The following is a 16,286-nucleotide window of genomic DNA, read 5'->3' as shown; positions in this document are numbered from 1 at the left end:
TTCAAAGGTTCACATAACACCCATCCTTGGTCACATCAATCTTTTACTAAAAGTACCTATATGCTTCCGATTGCAGTACACTGCAACAATGATTACATGCATGGAAGAGCTGCCATCCTTGAATACATCAGACTGTTGGGCCCATATTTACTTGATCAAAACAAAGTAACGTAGGGAACTAAAACATGTAGCTTAAGACCCAGAAAATGAGAACTGTGTATTTGTGAGAAAGGGACATTTCCATTTGTGCTCCTAATGTAAATAAAAGCTTCATGCCATGATGTATATTATCAGTAAAAGCAACAACCATGTACATATTGCTGGGTACAAATTGAGAATGTACTACAAATATATGTAATAAAGGCCAATAAAGTCATTTGTATGGACTTTACCTGACATAAATGGTATGAACAATAATTTGCAAAGGAGAAACCGCTTTGATTCTGTTATTTATTAAGAAATTAAGAACAGAATTAATAAAAAAACAAGCAAGAAACCAAGTCAACAGTCTTGAATATAATTCAGCCTTAGCTATGATGCTTATTTAAGAAATAAGAGTTAAAAAGTTACAAGTTAACGGAAGCATAAGTTTGAAATTGAGGATAGGAATTTTGCTAGAGGATAGGAATAAGTCAAATAGTGGTTTCATGGTATCAAAAGAAGATTTAACGGCTTCAGCGTTCAGAATAACACAAACATAAACTCAATGAAATGATAGAAGAACAAAACAAGTCTAACATGTAGAACGTGATGAAGCTAGAACACTTGACGCTGGAATGGGACGGTTTATACAAAATGAAAGAAATTCCCATATATCAGCACGTTCAACCATGCACCACGTAATGTGTGCTAGATGTTTGTTCTAACCAAACACTTTACAGCAGCTATCAACTTCTGCAATGTTTGATCAAATGAAAAGAACAACATTGCTCCTCCAGGTCACATGGTCGAGAGCAACTCAATGAGACTGTGGAAAATGAGAAATCATGTCTAATAAATTGAAGGATAAAGGTTCTAGTTTAAGGTGGGTTCAAAATATGGAACAAACAAACATGTTAGCCCTTAAATCCTTACATATACTGCCTTTTCAAACCCCCACCTTTGGTAGAAGACAAAAAAATGAAATAACACACTGAGTGGCCGCAATGAACTCTGCGCCTCTTCTTCATAATTCTACTTTCGGGGAGGTGGAGGGCCTGAAGGAGGAGCGGGTGGAGCAGCAAAAGGGTAAGGAGGCTGCCCCATGATGCCCTTGAGCGGTGGCTGTAGAGGAGCGAAGGGCCGAGCCATCAGAGGAATTGGCCCCCCCGCTGATGGAGGAGCAGAAGGAGGCTGGGCAAACTGACCCTGCGGCTGGCTGCTCTGACCTCCAGGGGGCGGGCCTCCGCTGCGGGAGCTGTAGCCCCCGCTGCCGCTGTAGCTCTGGAACTGATCGGAGCCACCAGAGTTGTAGCTACTCCTGTGCCCCTGGCTTCTGTCCCTGTAGGAGGAAGAGGAGGAGGAAGAGGAGTGGTTTGCATCATGGTTGGTGCGACCGCCACTGCTGAAGCCATTGGCGCCATCTTTGCTGGCGCCACCTCCACCACCGCCATACGTCCTGCGATCATAACCCCCCTGGTACATGCTGTTGGAGTTGTAGGAGCTGCTGCCACGGTAACGCATTCTGCCGCCTGTAATGAAGATAAATGTCAGTATTATTTGATCTCTTCCATTCAACCATATGATGGACTGTGATACATTAAAGAAGTAGTTCACCACGAAAATGACAATTTATATTTTGGTTACCATCCGGGTATCACCTTCAATTCTTGAAGAAAGCTTGTTCACGTGTTTCCATGGTAAACAAAGAATTGACAAAACTGAAAGAAAGTCTTGAAGATTTAAAGTAAATTGGGGCCGCATTTCACCTGGACTGTATCGCAGCATTTGTTTAAAACAAACTCGGTGCAGTTTAATCAGAGTCTCATTCATCCAGTTATATGCTCACCCTTACCGCAAACCTCACTATTTGAAAAAAAACGAAACTGTTTCACGCTTGCAAAGTCGTGCTTCTTGGCGAGTCCCAGTGTTGTACATGATAAGGTTTTGGCAAAATGCATGTGTTTTGAAAGTAGTGAACCAATATATTGATTAATGACACTTATGATATAGTTTAACTGTTGATGCCAGATTTACATCAATCAACATGAATCTATTTGATTCTTTGGTCATCATGGAGCCATGTGGAGAGAATAACGCTTTTCTTTAAAAATTCAAGGTAACACGGGGTCGGGTTGATCATTTTGTGAGTTATTGTGCTTACCGTTTCCACCACGCCCTGAATCCACCAGCTGGAGCAGTTTGGGGTTGACGGCCTGCCGGGCCTCAGTCAGAACCCGGACCAGGTCCCGGGCCTGTCGACAGTTCCCCGGGGTGAAGAAGGTGTAAGCTGTACCCGTGTTGGTGCTGCGGGCCGTACGTCCAATACGGTGGACGTAATCCTCCGAGGAGTTGGGGTAGTCATAGTTGATGACGAACTTGATATCTTCCACATCTTTATCAGCAATGAGGGGAAATTAAAAATATATTATAAAAAAGTTACTGGAGAAACAATTTAAATTCCACTTAAAGAGCTGATGATTTGAATTTAAGTACATAATATACATTAACTGTATATGTATGCATTCAATTAAAGACATAACATGTCACTTTAATAAAAATCTAAATAAATAGAGTTACTTACCTGCTCAGTCAGACACTGTTCAAAAACTCCATGCATCCATACGTAGATTATTTTCAGTTAACCACCATTATAACGGAGTTCAAACTAATACAGTTGATCAAACTGAGCTTGACTGCAGGTTTTTTACGCTGTTCAGAACCATGTTTCGGCTTCATAACCTTCACACCAATCTGTTCAAAATGTTCCGTCTGTTTCTTATTACAGAAGACGTGGGGCTCGGACAGCACTGCTGATTTATGACTTATAAATGGACCTTTTGCCCTCCATCATGACAGAGGGAAGATACATCACCAACCCTGAGCTACTGAGTGACGATGTGCCTTTCTTTTGATTGAAATCTGAGCACGAGGAAGGTACCTGGATGTTATGGTGAGCTCATGGAGGAGATAAGAGAAAGGGCCGGTGAGGTACTTACCCCCGTCTTGTTGTTGTTTTTTTACAAAGGTAGTCGGTCCCCCCTGATCAGTCCTGGTTTCTAGTGAGGGGCTGAGGGGGAGGGAGACAGGACTCCTCCCTCACCTTCTGCACACACCAGCAACGTCAGACAGGAGCAGAACCCTTTAACTCAACGGCTGGTTCTGTTGCTCTCTCGCTGCATTGCAGGACCCTCCTCAGACCCCGGCCAGGACTGGATCCAGACGAGCCCGTTTAACTCCCTCTCCCCTGTCTGCTCTTTTTTTTTTTCTGGGACGGACCGATGAGCAGACAAACAGGAACCTCAGGCTGCTCCCAAGGAAGGCTCGTTGGATTTAAGGGGGAACCATAGTAACTGAAGAAGATTAACAGGGCTTTAATCCGTCTAAAGCTAGCCGAGCTTTTACTTTATCGTGACTGAGGGGCGGACGTGAGGGGGGCAGCAGCGCAGACACTTACAGCTGCCGTGTGCTGCCAAACCCTGAGAGGAGAAGAGGGGGAAAAAGAACAAGGACACGGTCATAGGGATTTATTTGTTTGGCAAGTCAAAGACACCTCACTTATCCCCCCTTCTCACATTTATCCTGCTAACAAATCAGATTAAAGCTTTACTGTGACCGGTTAATAATCTGTCCTACTCAAATGCATCCGCAAAACACAACAGTAGGTATTACTTTGCAGCATTATAGCAATGAAACAGCTACACAGTTTCAGATGTGGAGAAACGGGTTATAAGAGCAATATCTTGAAATGGCTTTGTACTGACACTATGAAGGAGACATAATAAATGGTGTGCAGACAGGAGAATCTGCCTCACACGGCCCTGCTTTCAGGCAGCGTGCCAATGAGCCCCGGGTGAAGGAAGATTTTTAACTGCAGTAACAAGAAACAGACTATAAACCCAGCAGGCCTGCAGCCTCCGTGCTAATGCACAGTTCATTAAACTGTCAGGTTCAAATAGAAAGGGAGATTCTTAAATTTGATGTGCCAAATGGATCATAAACCTTGTTATTTTCACACATTATAGTGCATACTTTACAATCTGTATACTGTGGGGAAAACCTAGTGTGATATTTATTATAAAGACATGAACAAACTATCATAATATCCCCCTGATAAAAACAAAATTCTTTATTTAATATTGTGCTAGAATTACATTTAGTTCATTACCAGGCTTTAGCTGGTTTCCTCTGGAGTATACTTACCTATTGGTCAAAAAGTAGAGGTCTTTTTACTTGTGTTACTCCATAAGTTAATAATACACTAAATGTTATTTACAGAACAATGTAATCTTCACATACAAATATGATCATGTGAGCGATAATGTGATAGTGTGAGCAGACATACCCAGACCACGAGACGCCACGTCGGTAGCAAGCAGTACAGGAGCTTTACCACTGCGAAATTCTGTAGAAATAAATACAATATTTGCAGGATTTAGACATGGGAATCATCATCTCCAATCGTACTCTTCTGCTGGAGTGATGGAGTTACTTTAAAACACTTCACCTACAGGAGTCTTTATAAAGGTTTACTATTGTGTAATGTCCTTGGCCCCTCTGACAGATGAACAACCGTTTAGACGAGGAAATGGGGAGGAAAGTGGCAGCCCTGTATTATTCTTACCTGCAAGTACCCAGTCTCTTTCTGGCTGGCTCTTGTCTCCATGGATACACATTGCTGGCCACCTATACAAAAAGAAAATAAACATGATTAGTGAGACCCTGAATAGCTTCCGCCTATCAGATATTCACAAAATGGATCCTTCAATTATTGTCAACATCGTTTTAGGTCATGGCAGACAATATTTTCTCACCCATCCCGCCTCATCCTTCTGGTGAGTTCATCACAGCGCTTCTTAGTCTCCACAAAGATGATGGTTTTGTTTTCTTTTTCAGCCATTATCTCCTCCATCAGCTGAAGAAGTCTGTAGTCAGGAAGAGACAATAATAGCACGTCAGTGGTACTTGTGAAAGGATAAGATCATTTTCTGCAACCCACGTATCGCAGGTAATGAGAGTTGATAAAGACAGAACATCATTCTACAGTCAGATATTTGCTCATTGGCTATCCTTACTTCTGGTCCTTTTCAGTCTCCATGCAGACATCGACAATCTGCAGGATGTTGTGGTTGGCACTGAGCTCCAGTGCGCCAATATTTATTTGGACATATTCCCTCAGGAAGTCCTCGGCAAGCTGCCGGACGTCCTTCGGCCAGGTTGCACTCCACATCAGAGTCTGTCTGTTAGGCTAGGAGGCAGGGAGACAAAGGCATGATTTAACTGAAGAATATTCTATATACAATAGGTCAGTGGGGACCTTTTAAAATCAGCAACCATTATGACTGATCTTAACTGAGCCTACCCTGATTTGTTCAACTATCTTGCGAATCTGTGGCTCGAAGCCCATGTCCAGCATGCGGTCGGCTTCATCCAGCACGAGGTAGGTGCAGCGCGTCAGGTTAGTTTTCCCGCTCTCCAAGAAGTCAATGAGGCGACCTGGTGTGGCGATAATGATCTCAACACCTATCAACAAATCCGAAGTAAAAAAAAAAGATACACACACATTATTAGATTCACACACCAACCTGCATACAGTCGAATGTTGAGTGTTCTATCGCCTCACAGGGAAACTGCATTGTGGGCACATGAAAGAGTCGAGTGCGTCTACAGAATATATCATTTTTCCATACATTTAAATGTTTTTGAATTGTATTATCAACATGTTGGCATAAAGGGTGAGATTTTCACCTTCGACTGTTCCCCACACAAAAGCTGGGAAAGTACCCAGTTCATTTTGAAAATGTATTTTTATTAAAAGATTAATGAATTTCAAATGAGTTTGGATAATTTATTGCATGTGGCCATCATCTACAACCAAACCTACCCCTCTCGAGGTCTCGAATCTGTGGTCCTTTGGGTGCTCCACCATAGACACAGGTGCTTTTGATACGGGACGACTTGCCGTATTCAAGTGCGACCTGCTGAACCTGCTGAGCCAGCTCTCTGGTTGGAGCAAGGACAAGACACTGTGAAGAGAAGAAGACGAATGAGGATGGGTTTTCTTATTGTGTACGCACGACACACAGTATGATTTAGACAAAACACTATCTAACACAATATATGGAATATGGAATAAATGTGCACTCACAATTGGGCCATCTCCTCTCTCCAGGTAAGGCTGGTGGTTGATGTGGACAATAGCAGGAAGAAGATACTGCAAGGAATAAAAAATCCAATAAATACCTATTCTCGTGTCAAAACGGTCAAACCAATTCAGCTGTGCTGAGGTTTCTGATGTGCTTCTTCAATAGTTTAGGCATTTTAATTCAAAAGTTTTGTAAGTATATAAATGAATTTCTATTTGAGTGTCATCATCATGCAGGATGATGCCGGGCAGCCTTACAGCCAGAGTCTTTCCGGAGCCAGTCTGAGCGATGCCCACCATGTCCCTGCCACTGAGGGCCACAGGGAAGCCCTGAGCCTGGATCGCTGTGGGCTCTTTGAAGTGCTGCTGCATCAGCACATCCATCACATACTCTGCCAAGAGAAAGAGGAGGACAACGTACAAGAGAGTTACACTGATGGACTTAATTTGGTTTCTTCATTTCAGTCTTTCCATCCAAAGGACAACCCCTTTTTAAACATACCACTTGTCCTTTACTATCACTGTTCATTAACTTATTATTTAAACTCTTAGATGTTGGTTTAAGTGAGTGATCTATTTTATGAGGTCATGTTTCCCTGAGATTAGACATTTTCGTTTGTATAACATTAATATGTATTTATATTATATGTATGGAATAGATTTTGTTTACTGACGAGGAAACTGCGCCTGGTGAAAAGCGGGTATCGCCTTTGGGCATCCAGAGCCTCTGACGGTAATCTCCTTGTTCCTGCGAAACTCTTCCATTTCAAACTGGATATTATAAAGAGAGGGGAAAAATAATTAACATACATTTGGACATGTGTATACATTGTAAAAATCTTCAAGAAAACCTGCTGAAATGGTTCTCGTTTATTGAACAACTATAATTTAGAGGACATTTTACATCTGGCATGGTGTAAAAGTTGTCTATATATACATGCAAGTTTATTGACTCACTCACTTATTGTTTGTGAGGGACTGGGACAGAGACAAATATAAGATGTACCTGACTGAGGTGTTGGACCTCAGGGTGTTCAGTATAGAAGTTTTTCTCAAATTTTGGCAGATCATCCATGTTCCACTTCTTCTTGCGGAGACGCTCACCTGGATTTCCAAATTTCATTGGTGGAGGTCCACCGCGACCGCTCGTGGCCCCAAACCGTGGCCTGAGAAGATAACGGTCAAGAGATAAAGAGCGATGGGGTTTGCTTGCATAATGTTAATAACGATTAACAGTTTTATCTGTATTTGAGGTTTGAGGCTGAATCCCTATTCCCAGACTAACTCTTAAAAAATACATTGCAAAGACAATAACTTTTGGGGAAAAATGCTAGTGTCATGACACTGAATTTCCCCACAGGGATAAATAAAGGTCCATCTTATCGTACAGACTATTACAAAGTAGAACAACACTGCACGACATTGGGAAAATGTAGCTCTAGTGAAGAGTTTGACTTTATTACTTTCTACCTGTCATATATAGTATGTCATATAGTATAGTAATGTCTCTTCTTTTTTGTGAGGTAACATGTCAACATATTGTCTTGTTAATTATGTGTATAACTTTGCCTTCATTTAAAAGAAAAACTCCACAAGGGGGCGCATGAAAATGTTTTGTATGTGGAATGTTTTTCAAGTTCCACCAGTCTGTACACGACCAAATTGTTACACAATAAATAAAAAAGTGTATTTCAGTACTTTAAAAAAAAATCTATCTGTTATCTTTCTTAGTACATGCATATGCCTTTACCTACTTATGTGAGAATTGACATTATGATATAGTTTTTGTACAAATGTGCTTTATTATACATAGCCATAGAATTGATAGAACTGATGTGTCTATACATTTATTGGTTATTTTTCTTCACTCATGTACAAAACACACTATATTTGGAGACCATTTCAAGTTTTTGCTCCAGTTTAGACGATAAAATGACCTTTACCAAGTGAAATGTTTACAGAGTAATTAACTACAAACTCCAGAGAGGCCTTGTGGTTGTTTGAGCTTTTACTGCGTTCGTGATGCATTTAACGAAAAATACAGCAGCCATGATTTTGGGTAATACTTAAAGTGGAGTTTAGACATTGTGAGTAAATTAAGTGCGTGTTGTTTACGTATTCATTACACCTACCTGTCTCGTCCATGGTCTCTGTCTCCGTAGGAGGAACCCCCTCTCATGTTGGCGAAAAGAGTCAACTACAGTAGCTTTTCGGCAATATCTGTAAGTAAACCGAGCTTTAGCGAGTGACGACGCTTTGTTTAGGTTATTTCCTGATAACAAATGAATATACGTGCAATTTAAAATTGCAAAACGGTCTAAGAAGATTCTAAGACGATAATTTCGCTTACATACGGAGTAAACAATTATTGTGTGCGTCACAGAACAAAACAGTTGCTTCGCAGCTTCGCTCCCTGCCCTCTTTAGCGACGTAACTTCCGCTAGTAATTATACGTAGCTGTGTGTAATTTAACTGACACTACGTACACATTTTTTCTAAGTAGTAATGGTGAATTGCGCTCGTGTACACGTTCGTGCTTTCTAACGGTTGGTGGCGGTGTGTCAGAAACTGGGTGTTAAGCCTCATTTTTTGGTGAAGAAGAAGAAGAAAAGCCTTCCAGGAAGTTCACACGATTGGACTGGATTTGCAGCAGTTACTGCGATATATTCTGTTAAAATATGAAATATATAAATATTAAGCCATACAATGATAAGAAGTAACTGGCCTTTAGAATAGTATGAAAACTAGGAGTTTGCATAGTGGACCTCGTTTAAGGAAATGCCGTTGTTAATTCAAAATAGAGCACTTGACCGCATTACCTCGACAGGGGAGCTGTTCGACAGACATCCACATTTAAAGGTTTGTTTCCAGAAAGTGTGGCTACATTTAGCTTGTAGAGAAACTGTCAGCAGTTACTTTTCTGTAAGTGAGCACTTTATGAAAGACTGGATAACACCAAATGGGTATTTATATACTATTTATAACAGCATGGGGGCGTTACATATGGTGGCAGATGCAAATCAGTCAGGGATAATACAACTATCTGCCAAATTATGATTTTTGTTTTTACATCTAATAAAATGTAGACCTGTGAAGACTAATTATTATCAATTTCTGTTAGTGTTTTGATTTCAATGTTAGAAATCCACAAATTAACATTAACGCAACACATTTATATTTTACTCTAATGTCACAGGAAAATGCAAGAACATTTCGCTCCCAGCCACTTGTTGATGTCGACCCAAAGTGCCTCTTGTACGTCCAACAAAGAGAGTTTGCAGCAACAACACCAGCAGACAGTAAGTAAAACCTGGTGATTGGTACAGACCATCCAAATATCAGACCTTGTCTTTTCTAAGCTCAGGAAATGTTACTGGGAAATATATGTGAAATATATAAACTTCTTGCTCTGAAGAACTAGACATATGTGCCCTCACGTTTTGGGACATTCTCTTAAAGAGGCCCTATTATGGTTTTGGGGGTTTTCATTTCATTTCATTTCAAACCTTTATTTATCCAGGTTGTATCCCATTGAGATCATTGATCTCTTTTTCAAGGGAGACCTGCTCAAGTAGGTTCCACATGAAACATTAAAAACATAAACAGAACAACAAAAGGACATCATACAGTAGCATTACAGGGATTACAATTTACATACTATCCACATGCACAGGTACCAACAGCTTCCGATTCACTAGCATCCAACCGAGCTTTAAAAACATTTAGTGGCACCAGATTGCTCAGTTTCCATTTTAATTGCAGACTATTCCAGGACAGTGGAGCTGCGCATCTAAATGCTATTTTCCCTAAGACAGTCCTAGCAGTTGGCACATTTAATAAAACCATAGCATGCGATCTCAGGCAGTAGCCACTTACAATTCGCCGTGAGATCAGGGAGCAGATGTAGGATGGAAGTTTCCCTAACATGGCTTTATATATAAAAATGTACCAGTGACTGAGCCTCCGTACAGTTAGTGAAGGCAGACCAGCCCTTGCATACAGGGTACAGTGATGGGTTAATGCTTTACAGTTTGTCACAAATCTCAGTGCACTGTGATACGCAGCATCTAACTTGACCAGGCAATTGGCAGGTGCATTCATATAAATCAGATCACCATAGTCCAGCACAGGTAAAAAGGTCACAGAGACTAGCCTTTTTCTGGCCTCGAGCGAGAAACAGGACTTGTTCCTGTAAAAGAAACCTAGTCTAACCCTCAGTTTTTTAAGCAGGTTATTGACATGTCGTTTAAAAGTGAGACAATCATCAAGCCAGATACCAAGGTATTTGTAACAGGCAACCACTTCAAGTTTTATTCCTTGCGTAGTTAAAATATCTAAAACAGGCTCTGGTGTCTTTTTGGCTTTTGAAAAGAGCATTACCTTGGTTTTATCAACATTTAAAAGAAGCTTTAGTTCAGAGAGCTGAGTCTGAATAATGTTAAAAGCAGCTTGCAATTCAACAACAGCCTCCTTAATGGAGGGACATGCACAGTACATAACGGTATCGTCCGCATAAAAATGTAAGGTTGCTCCATCGACATTTTCACCTAAACTATTGATGTAGATGGAGAATAAAAGTGGACCTAAAACAGAACCTTGAGGAACACCATTAGTAATGTTTAACCACTCAGAAGACAGCCCATCAAAATGAACACATTGGGACCTTTCAGAGAGGTAGTTCACAAACCACCCCACTGCATGACTGGATATGCCAATACTGAGTAGCCTCTGCTTTAAGATGCGATGATCGACGGTATCAAACGCTTTGGAAAGGTCAATAAATAGAGCTGCACAGCTCTGCTTATTATCTAAAATACTCGCCACATCATTCACCACTTTCATTGTGGCAGTGATGGTGCTATGTTGCTTTCTGAAGCCTGACTGATGTTTAGACAGGATGTCATTTGTACATAAAAACACCTTTACCTGTTCACTCACTAGGCGTTCAAGAACCTTAGCCAGAACTGATAATTTAGAGATGGGCCTATAATTATTTAAAACAGTTGCCTCCCCTCCTTTCAGCAGAGGCAGGACATACGCTGACTTCCACAATTTTGGAATTGTGTTTGTGCTGAGGGAGAGGTTAAAAAGATTAGTGAGAGGTGGAGCAATAAAATCTGCAGCTATCTTTAAAAAGAAAGGTTCCACGTTGTTTTACCTTTCCTGTAGTGTGTTATATAGGTTTTTGTGCATGTCAATAGTTTGAAAGGCTGAAATCCCAAAGTCCAGGCCAGAAGAAGTTTCTCTCCCACCCACCCAGATAGTAGTATAAGTTAAAAATATTGGGTCATAATAATAATAATAAATGCTTTTTATCTTCCCTTTGACAGAATCTGTTTCAGTAATCGGATCTGGTGATGCCACCACCTGCCATTTTGTTGTGCTGCGACACACCGGTAACGCTTCTTTCATTGAATTCTCACTGTGGGCCCTATTCTGCATGTGTATATATAGTAAGGATATATGCCATCATTTTTTTATTTTCTTAGGAAGTGGAGCTGTTTGCCTTGCCCACTGCGATGGTTCCTGCACCTGGTCTGAAATCCCGCTTATTGTGAAAGCTGTGACATCACTGAGTAACGTTAGTAAGGAGGGCAGGTACGAAACACACAAATAAAGATCAATAATCAAAGTACCAATTATATTCCTTTATACTTTTATTTTACTTTCCATTATGCAGACTTGAGCTCCTTCTTGCTGGAGGATTTAACGATGAGTCAAAAACATCCCATAAACTCAGCCTTAACATACTGGGTATAGTCTTTCAAAATACCTAATTGTAATAATGCTGGCAGCATTTTAGCTTTGTAACACTTACAAATAATTATTTGTACTTTTACAGCAGCTTTCCAGAAACAGAAAGAGGAAATTCATCTGGAAACATGCTGCATCACAGGTAACTTTGTTACTCATTTACTACTGTTTATAAAAAGTCCACCAGTCACTTCTTCATCCAACTAACCCTTCTGATCTATTTTTTTGTAGAAATGAATGACATTGTTGTTGATGGAAATCATAGTCCTGTAGTATATGGCATAGGTGAGTGATGAATATGCTACTTAGTGAAATTGGTGCTTTAATGGCTTGAAATCTCTAATATATTGTGTGTCTATGTCTGTTTTTGTACAGGTGTAAATGTTAATACAGGGGATGTGTTTCCTTCGTCATTTACTCACAAAGGACCAGCAGAGGAGCTGCGGTCAGCAAGGACCTTCACTGGGGGACAGGTACCACAGATATTTAATGATGTTTTCTCTGTGAGACACAATAACTATTTCATTTTAACTCTCACTATTCCACTTTTTTTTTTAATGATATTATAATGATAAACAAATAAAAAATACTGATTTCCTCTTTAAATTAATAATGTGGTAAATGTTTTATAGGTATAACTAAAAGGACACATAAAAGGTTACAACAATCAACAGAAAAATTATTGGCAGATATTTTGATAAATATAATTTTTAAGCAAAAGGACAATTCTGTATTTAACATCTCAAATATGGAGAATTTCTGCTTTCCATTGTTTTATATCCTAATAAAGTGAATGTCTTTGGGTTTTGGACAGACTAAACAAGACTTTAAAGAGATCTCCTGGGAGTTTTAAAAACACGGATTGACTTGTTTTCCTTATTTGTATTTTATAAATCAAAATATTAATTAAGGAAATAAACAGCAGATGAATTGATAATGATTGGCAGCCGTAGACGCAATCTCAGTGCAAAGATTATTAATTACAGTTTTTTTCTTACAGATGGCAGACATATATGACTCGAGTCAAGGCCTCGTTAAAATTGGCCCTTGCAGTTGGTCCCCAAATCTGGATATCGGCTTCTGGTTGTCACAAGAGGATGACACTATTTTGAAGGTAAAGGAATATGGAAGTAAATAGTCATAAAAAGGATCGACATCATCTTTTGTTATACTTTCCTATGTTTCACGCTTCATTTAAAGAATCTATATAACATTGTATCAGGGTCTTGTAGATAAATAATCATTATTACAGATCCAGGGGAGGGGGGTGATGTTATTTCCAAGATCAGAGTTGTACATTTCTGAGAAAAAACGTGATAATATTTTCTCAAACTTAAAAAGGTACAATTATGGGGAGAAAACCCCTCACACTTTGTAACTTTAATACAAAAAAAAAATGTTTTATTCACATTATAACACATTCATCATTAAAATCATTTAAATTGCAATGTTTTTTATTTCTGAATCTCGTGCTTATATCTTTGAAATTCACAATATTTCTAAAATGTCATCTTACCACTTTTACCAGAAAGTGTCATAACAAACTTTGACTGGTATCTCTCTCTTGCCCAGTACATGTCCACCTCTCCGCTGGCTGAGCCGCCTCACTTCGTCCAGCACATGAAGACCACCATCCAGTTCCTCCTAGAACACCCCAGCTCTGACAGCCTGTTCCCCGGGGGGCAGCCGCAGCTCTACCACAGGTCGGAGAGGGGGGACTGGGAGAGGGCTGCGTAGTCATAGAGCCTGCCTCCCACTGGACCTTAACATTCAACCTGTTTTTGCCTCTCAGCTCAATGGATACACTATGACCCATCCACCTGCTGTCCTTTTTTTGTTCATCGTGTCTTATCATGGAGGTATCCCCCCCCCCCCCCCCCCCCCCGCGCTGTATGTCTCATCTGGCTGGTCCAGTAGAGAGAGCAGACGAGTACAAGTGAAGCTGTTCATGCCTGTAACATTTAATTTGTTCCCACTCCTAAGATGTAAAGTCTGCAACTTGCATAACACCTGCTGTTGCAGTAAGTTAATGCCCCACTATGCTTGACTGTTTAGATTATCAAAGGAAATAATTAACAATCCTGTCATATGCCCAGTAGTTAGGGTCTGAGACCGCGAGCGATTACAATAGTTATCATTTGGTTTTAAGCCCAAAAACGATGGTTGCATTTTTTCCAAAGCATTCTCTTATCTATTCATTTCCTGCTCTGCATGTTGGGGATATCATTTGACAGTTTATAGACATTAAGAATTCCGACTTCATTTAATTGCCTTTTATATTTTTGTCATTGAGTTGATGTTTTCAGTTACTCTGTAAGGTGTGTTTAACTAAAGCTAGTGTTAAAGGTGGGGTAGGTAAGTTTGAGAAACCGGCTCGAGATACACTTTTTGTTATATTCCATGGAATGCTCTTAACATCCCGATAGCAATGAATATCTTAAGTGCTTTGACAAAAAATCCATAAAAAAAATGTCATCTGTGGAAGCCGTAATACTGTAAAAAGTACGACCAATCATTTTAGCCGGCCCGGCTAAAATAACTGGATGGCCTACCTGCCTGTCAGCCTTCCATCTGTGCACAAACTTATCTCGTGCCCTCATTGGTCATGTGCGCGTTCGTGTGTGTTGGAGGAGGGGCTCTATAAGGAAGTGGCAGATTTTCTCCGGTTGTGTATTTTCAAATTCTAGCGATCTCGATCCGGTTTCTCAAACTACCTTTAAGTCAATTTCTGAGAGATATAATATCAGTCTAAAACATACATATGATTTGCAACTGCATGCATGTTGTGTGTTTAGTGGGGCTAAACGTGTAAAATATGTACAATTTAAAAAAAGAAAAAAAAAAAGAAGCCCAACCTACTTTTTGAGGAAAACTACAAGTGGGGAACTTGCTGCAACAAAAATTAAGAATACATTTATTTTTAGCATTTTGTCTAAAACATTGAGGATAATATGTATTGCTATGCCTTCCACTAAAAACGCAACTTCCTGGGGGGAACGAAATATAATATTTCCTCATATACTGCTGTATACTTTGCCATGAATGTGTGTGTTTTAGGAACTTGCATGCGTAAATGTGTATAGCTATATGGATCCTTGTCAAACGCAACAGAATATGATTTTACTAGATGTGTTTTTTGAGATTGTTGAAATGAAATCAACACCATATACTGTATAAGGCCTTTTCCTCAGCTGTGTTATTCAGAAGGTTGACAGGTGCTTAAAGCATTCAGTGCAACTTCGTGCAACTTCATGCAACTTGTGAACATAATGTACCTGTTGCTAAATAAATGTTAACACGTCCAATCTAGTTTGAAACGGTCAACAATTGATTTTCTTCAGAGTGGAATATCACAATTTTGGATTCAGGAATAGCGTTTGCCAACTACTAAGTCCACCATTTGAGAACATTGTCATTAGCTGGTATATATCCTCCTGGGACCCGAGGAAAAAAATTGTCTTCCAATTTCCTTTTTTTTGTGATTTCCTACCTATTTAGGGTTAAAAAAACATCTTGCAATTTAGACTTTTTTAATTTAATTTAATTTTTAAATGTTACAGTATGTCCACTGTAGAGGACGTCAGGACCATTTTAGTTTGAAAAGACAGCCAAAATGAACAGATAGACTACAGTATGTAACTTATTATGGTTATAGAGTGATATTAATAATACATTCACCTTTATTTAAAACATAAATAAGTCATTGATCTGAACATTGCTGTTTATTTGGTCACTAAAAAACTAGTTTGGTTTTTGGTGAATCTTTCCAGATGTTCAAACTTTGTAGTCTGTACTGTACAATGAGGTACTGGGAAAGTACCTCATTGGACTCCAGTCGGCACGGGCTGTAGGGTCATCTTGACTAGTGTTATGGATGTGGTCTCCATTTGACCATGCTCATAGAAACAAAGCTTGCATTCCTGAGGCAATTCTCATTTTTCATGGCTCCACTTAAAATAAAAACAACAATAAGACATGCGTGCTACTCTTGGCCCACAGGGGGCCATGTCTTTCCAGCTCGTCCCTATCTGTCTCTATGTCTGTATCTGTGCGCTCATGGAGCCTCCTGCATCTTTCCCCCCCTTCTTCTTGACCCTCTTCTATCCCAGGTGTGAAATCCTCATCTCTCTCATCATCTGAGAGCTCAAAATCTTAATCTCCCTTAACTATCTGGTACAGAAAATGTCTGCTTCAGTTCCGTCTCCTGCAACAATATCGAGTCATTAAGTCCATGAAGATGGTCCTGACG

The 16,286-nt window shown here is 39.9% G+C and overlaps 2 protein-coding genes across 3 annotated transcripts; one reads left to right on the top strand and one right to left on the bottom strand.

Annotated features, from left to right (window-relative positions):
• Window positions 1–436: 436 nt before the first annotated feature.
• si:dkey-156n14.5 (probable ATP-dependent RNA helicase DDX17) lies at window positions 437–8,693 on the bottom strand. The gene is made up of 13 exons (XM_034128356.1): window positions 8,416–8,693; window positions 7,290–7,449; window positions 6,958–7,054; window positions 6,542–6,675; window positions 6,287–6,352; window positions 6,023–6,164; window positions 5,501–5,661; window positions 5,214–5,386; window positions 4,953–5,063; window positions 4,763–4,824; window positions 4,484–4,543; window positions 2,303–2,533; window positions 437–1,670 (listed from the first exon to the last, which is right to left on the bottom strand). Exons 1-13 carry the CDS (start codon window positions 8,460–8,462, stop codon window positions 1,174–1,176), a joined length of 1,941 nt encoding a protein of 646 aa, XP_033984247.1. The 5' UTR covers window positions 8,463–8,693; the 3' UTR covers window positions 437–1,173.
• A 183-nt stretch (window positions 8,694–8,876) lies between these two features.
• On the top strand, window positions 8,877–15,346 carry ntan1 (N-terminal asparagine amidase). 2 transcript variants are annotated; one of them, XM_034128344.1, is made up of 10 exons: window positions 8,877–9,142; window positions 9,480–9,582; window positions 11,614–11,679; window positions 11,773–11,881; window positions 11,964–12,037; window positions 12,129–12,179; window positions 12,269–12,322; window positions 12,413–12,510; window positions 13,038–13,151; window positions 13,610–15,346. In XM_034128344.1, exons 1-10 carry the CDS (start codon window positions 9,062–9,064, stop codon window positions 13,772–13,774), a joined length of 915 nt encoding a protein of 304 aa, XP_033984235.1. In that variant the 5' UTR covers window positions 8,877–9,061; the 3' UTR covers window positions 13,775–15,346. The 2 variants fall into 2 exon arrangements, with proteins under 2 accessions (XP_033984235.1, XP_033984234.1); XM_034128343.1 differs by having other exon boundaries at window positions 12,126–12,179.
• The last annotated feature ends 940 nt before the right edge of the window (window positions 15,347–16,286 follow it).

Source organism: Trematomus bernacchii, unplaced genomic scaffold (assembly GCF_902827165.1).
Source record: "Trematomus bernacchii unplaced genomic scaffold, fTreBer1.1, whole genome shotgun sequence".
NCBI lineage: Eukaryota > Metazoa > Chordata > Actinopteri > Perciformes > Nototheniidae > Trematomus > Trematomus bernacchii.
This window is presented reverse-complemented; position numbering and strand designations above follow the sequence as displayed.

Coding starts and splice junctions, on each gene's coding strand:
- si:dkey-156n14.5 (XM_034128356.1), bottom strand. CDS start 8,462: ATGAGAGGGGGTTCCTCCTACGGAGACAGAGACCATGGACGAGACAG. Junction 7,450..8,415: donor AGAGACCATGGACGAGACAG/GTAGGTGTAATG, acceptor TTATCTTCTCAG/GCCACGGTTTGGGGCCACGA. Junction 6,353..6,541: donor GCTCCGGAAAGACTCTGGCT/GTAAGGCTGCCC, acceptor TATTCCTTGCAG/TATCTTCTTCCTGCTATTGT.
- ntan1 (XM_034128343.1), top strand. CDS start 9,062: ATGCCGTTGTTAATTCAAAATAGAGCACTTGACCGCATTACCTCGACA. Junction 9,583..11,613: donor AGCAACAACACCAGCAGACA/GTAAGTAAAACC, acceptor TCCCTTTGACAG/AATCTGTTTCAGTAATCGGA. Junction 11,680..11,772: donor TGTTGTGCTGCGACACACCG/GTAACGCTTCTT, acceptor TTATTTTCTTAG/GAAGTGGAGCTGTTTGCCTT.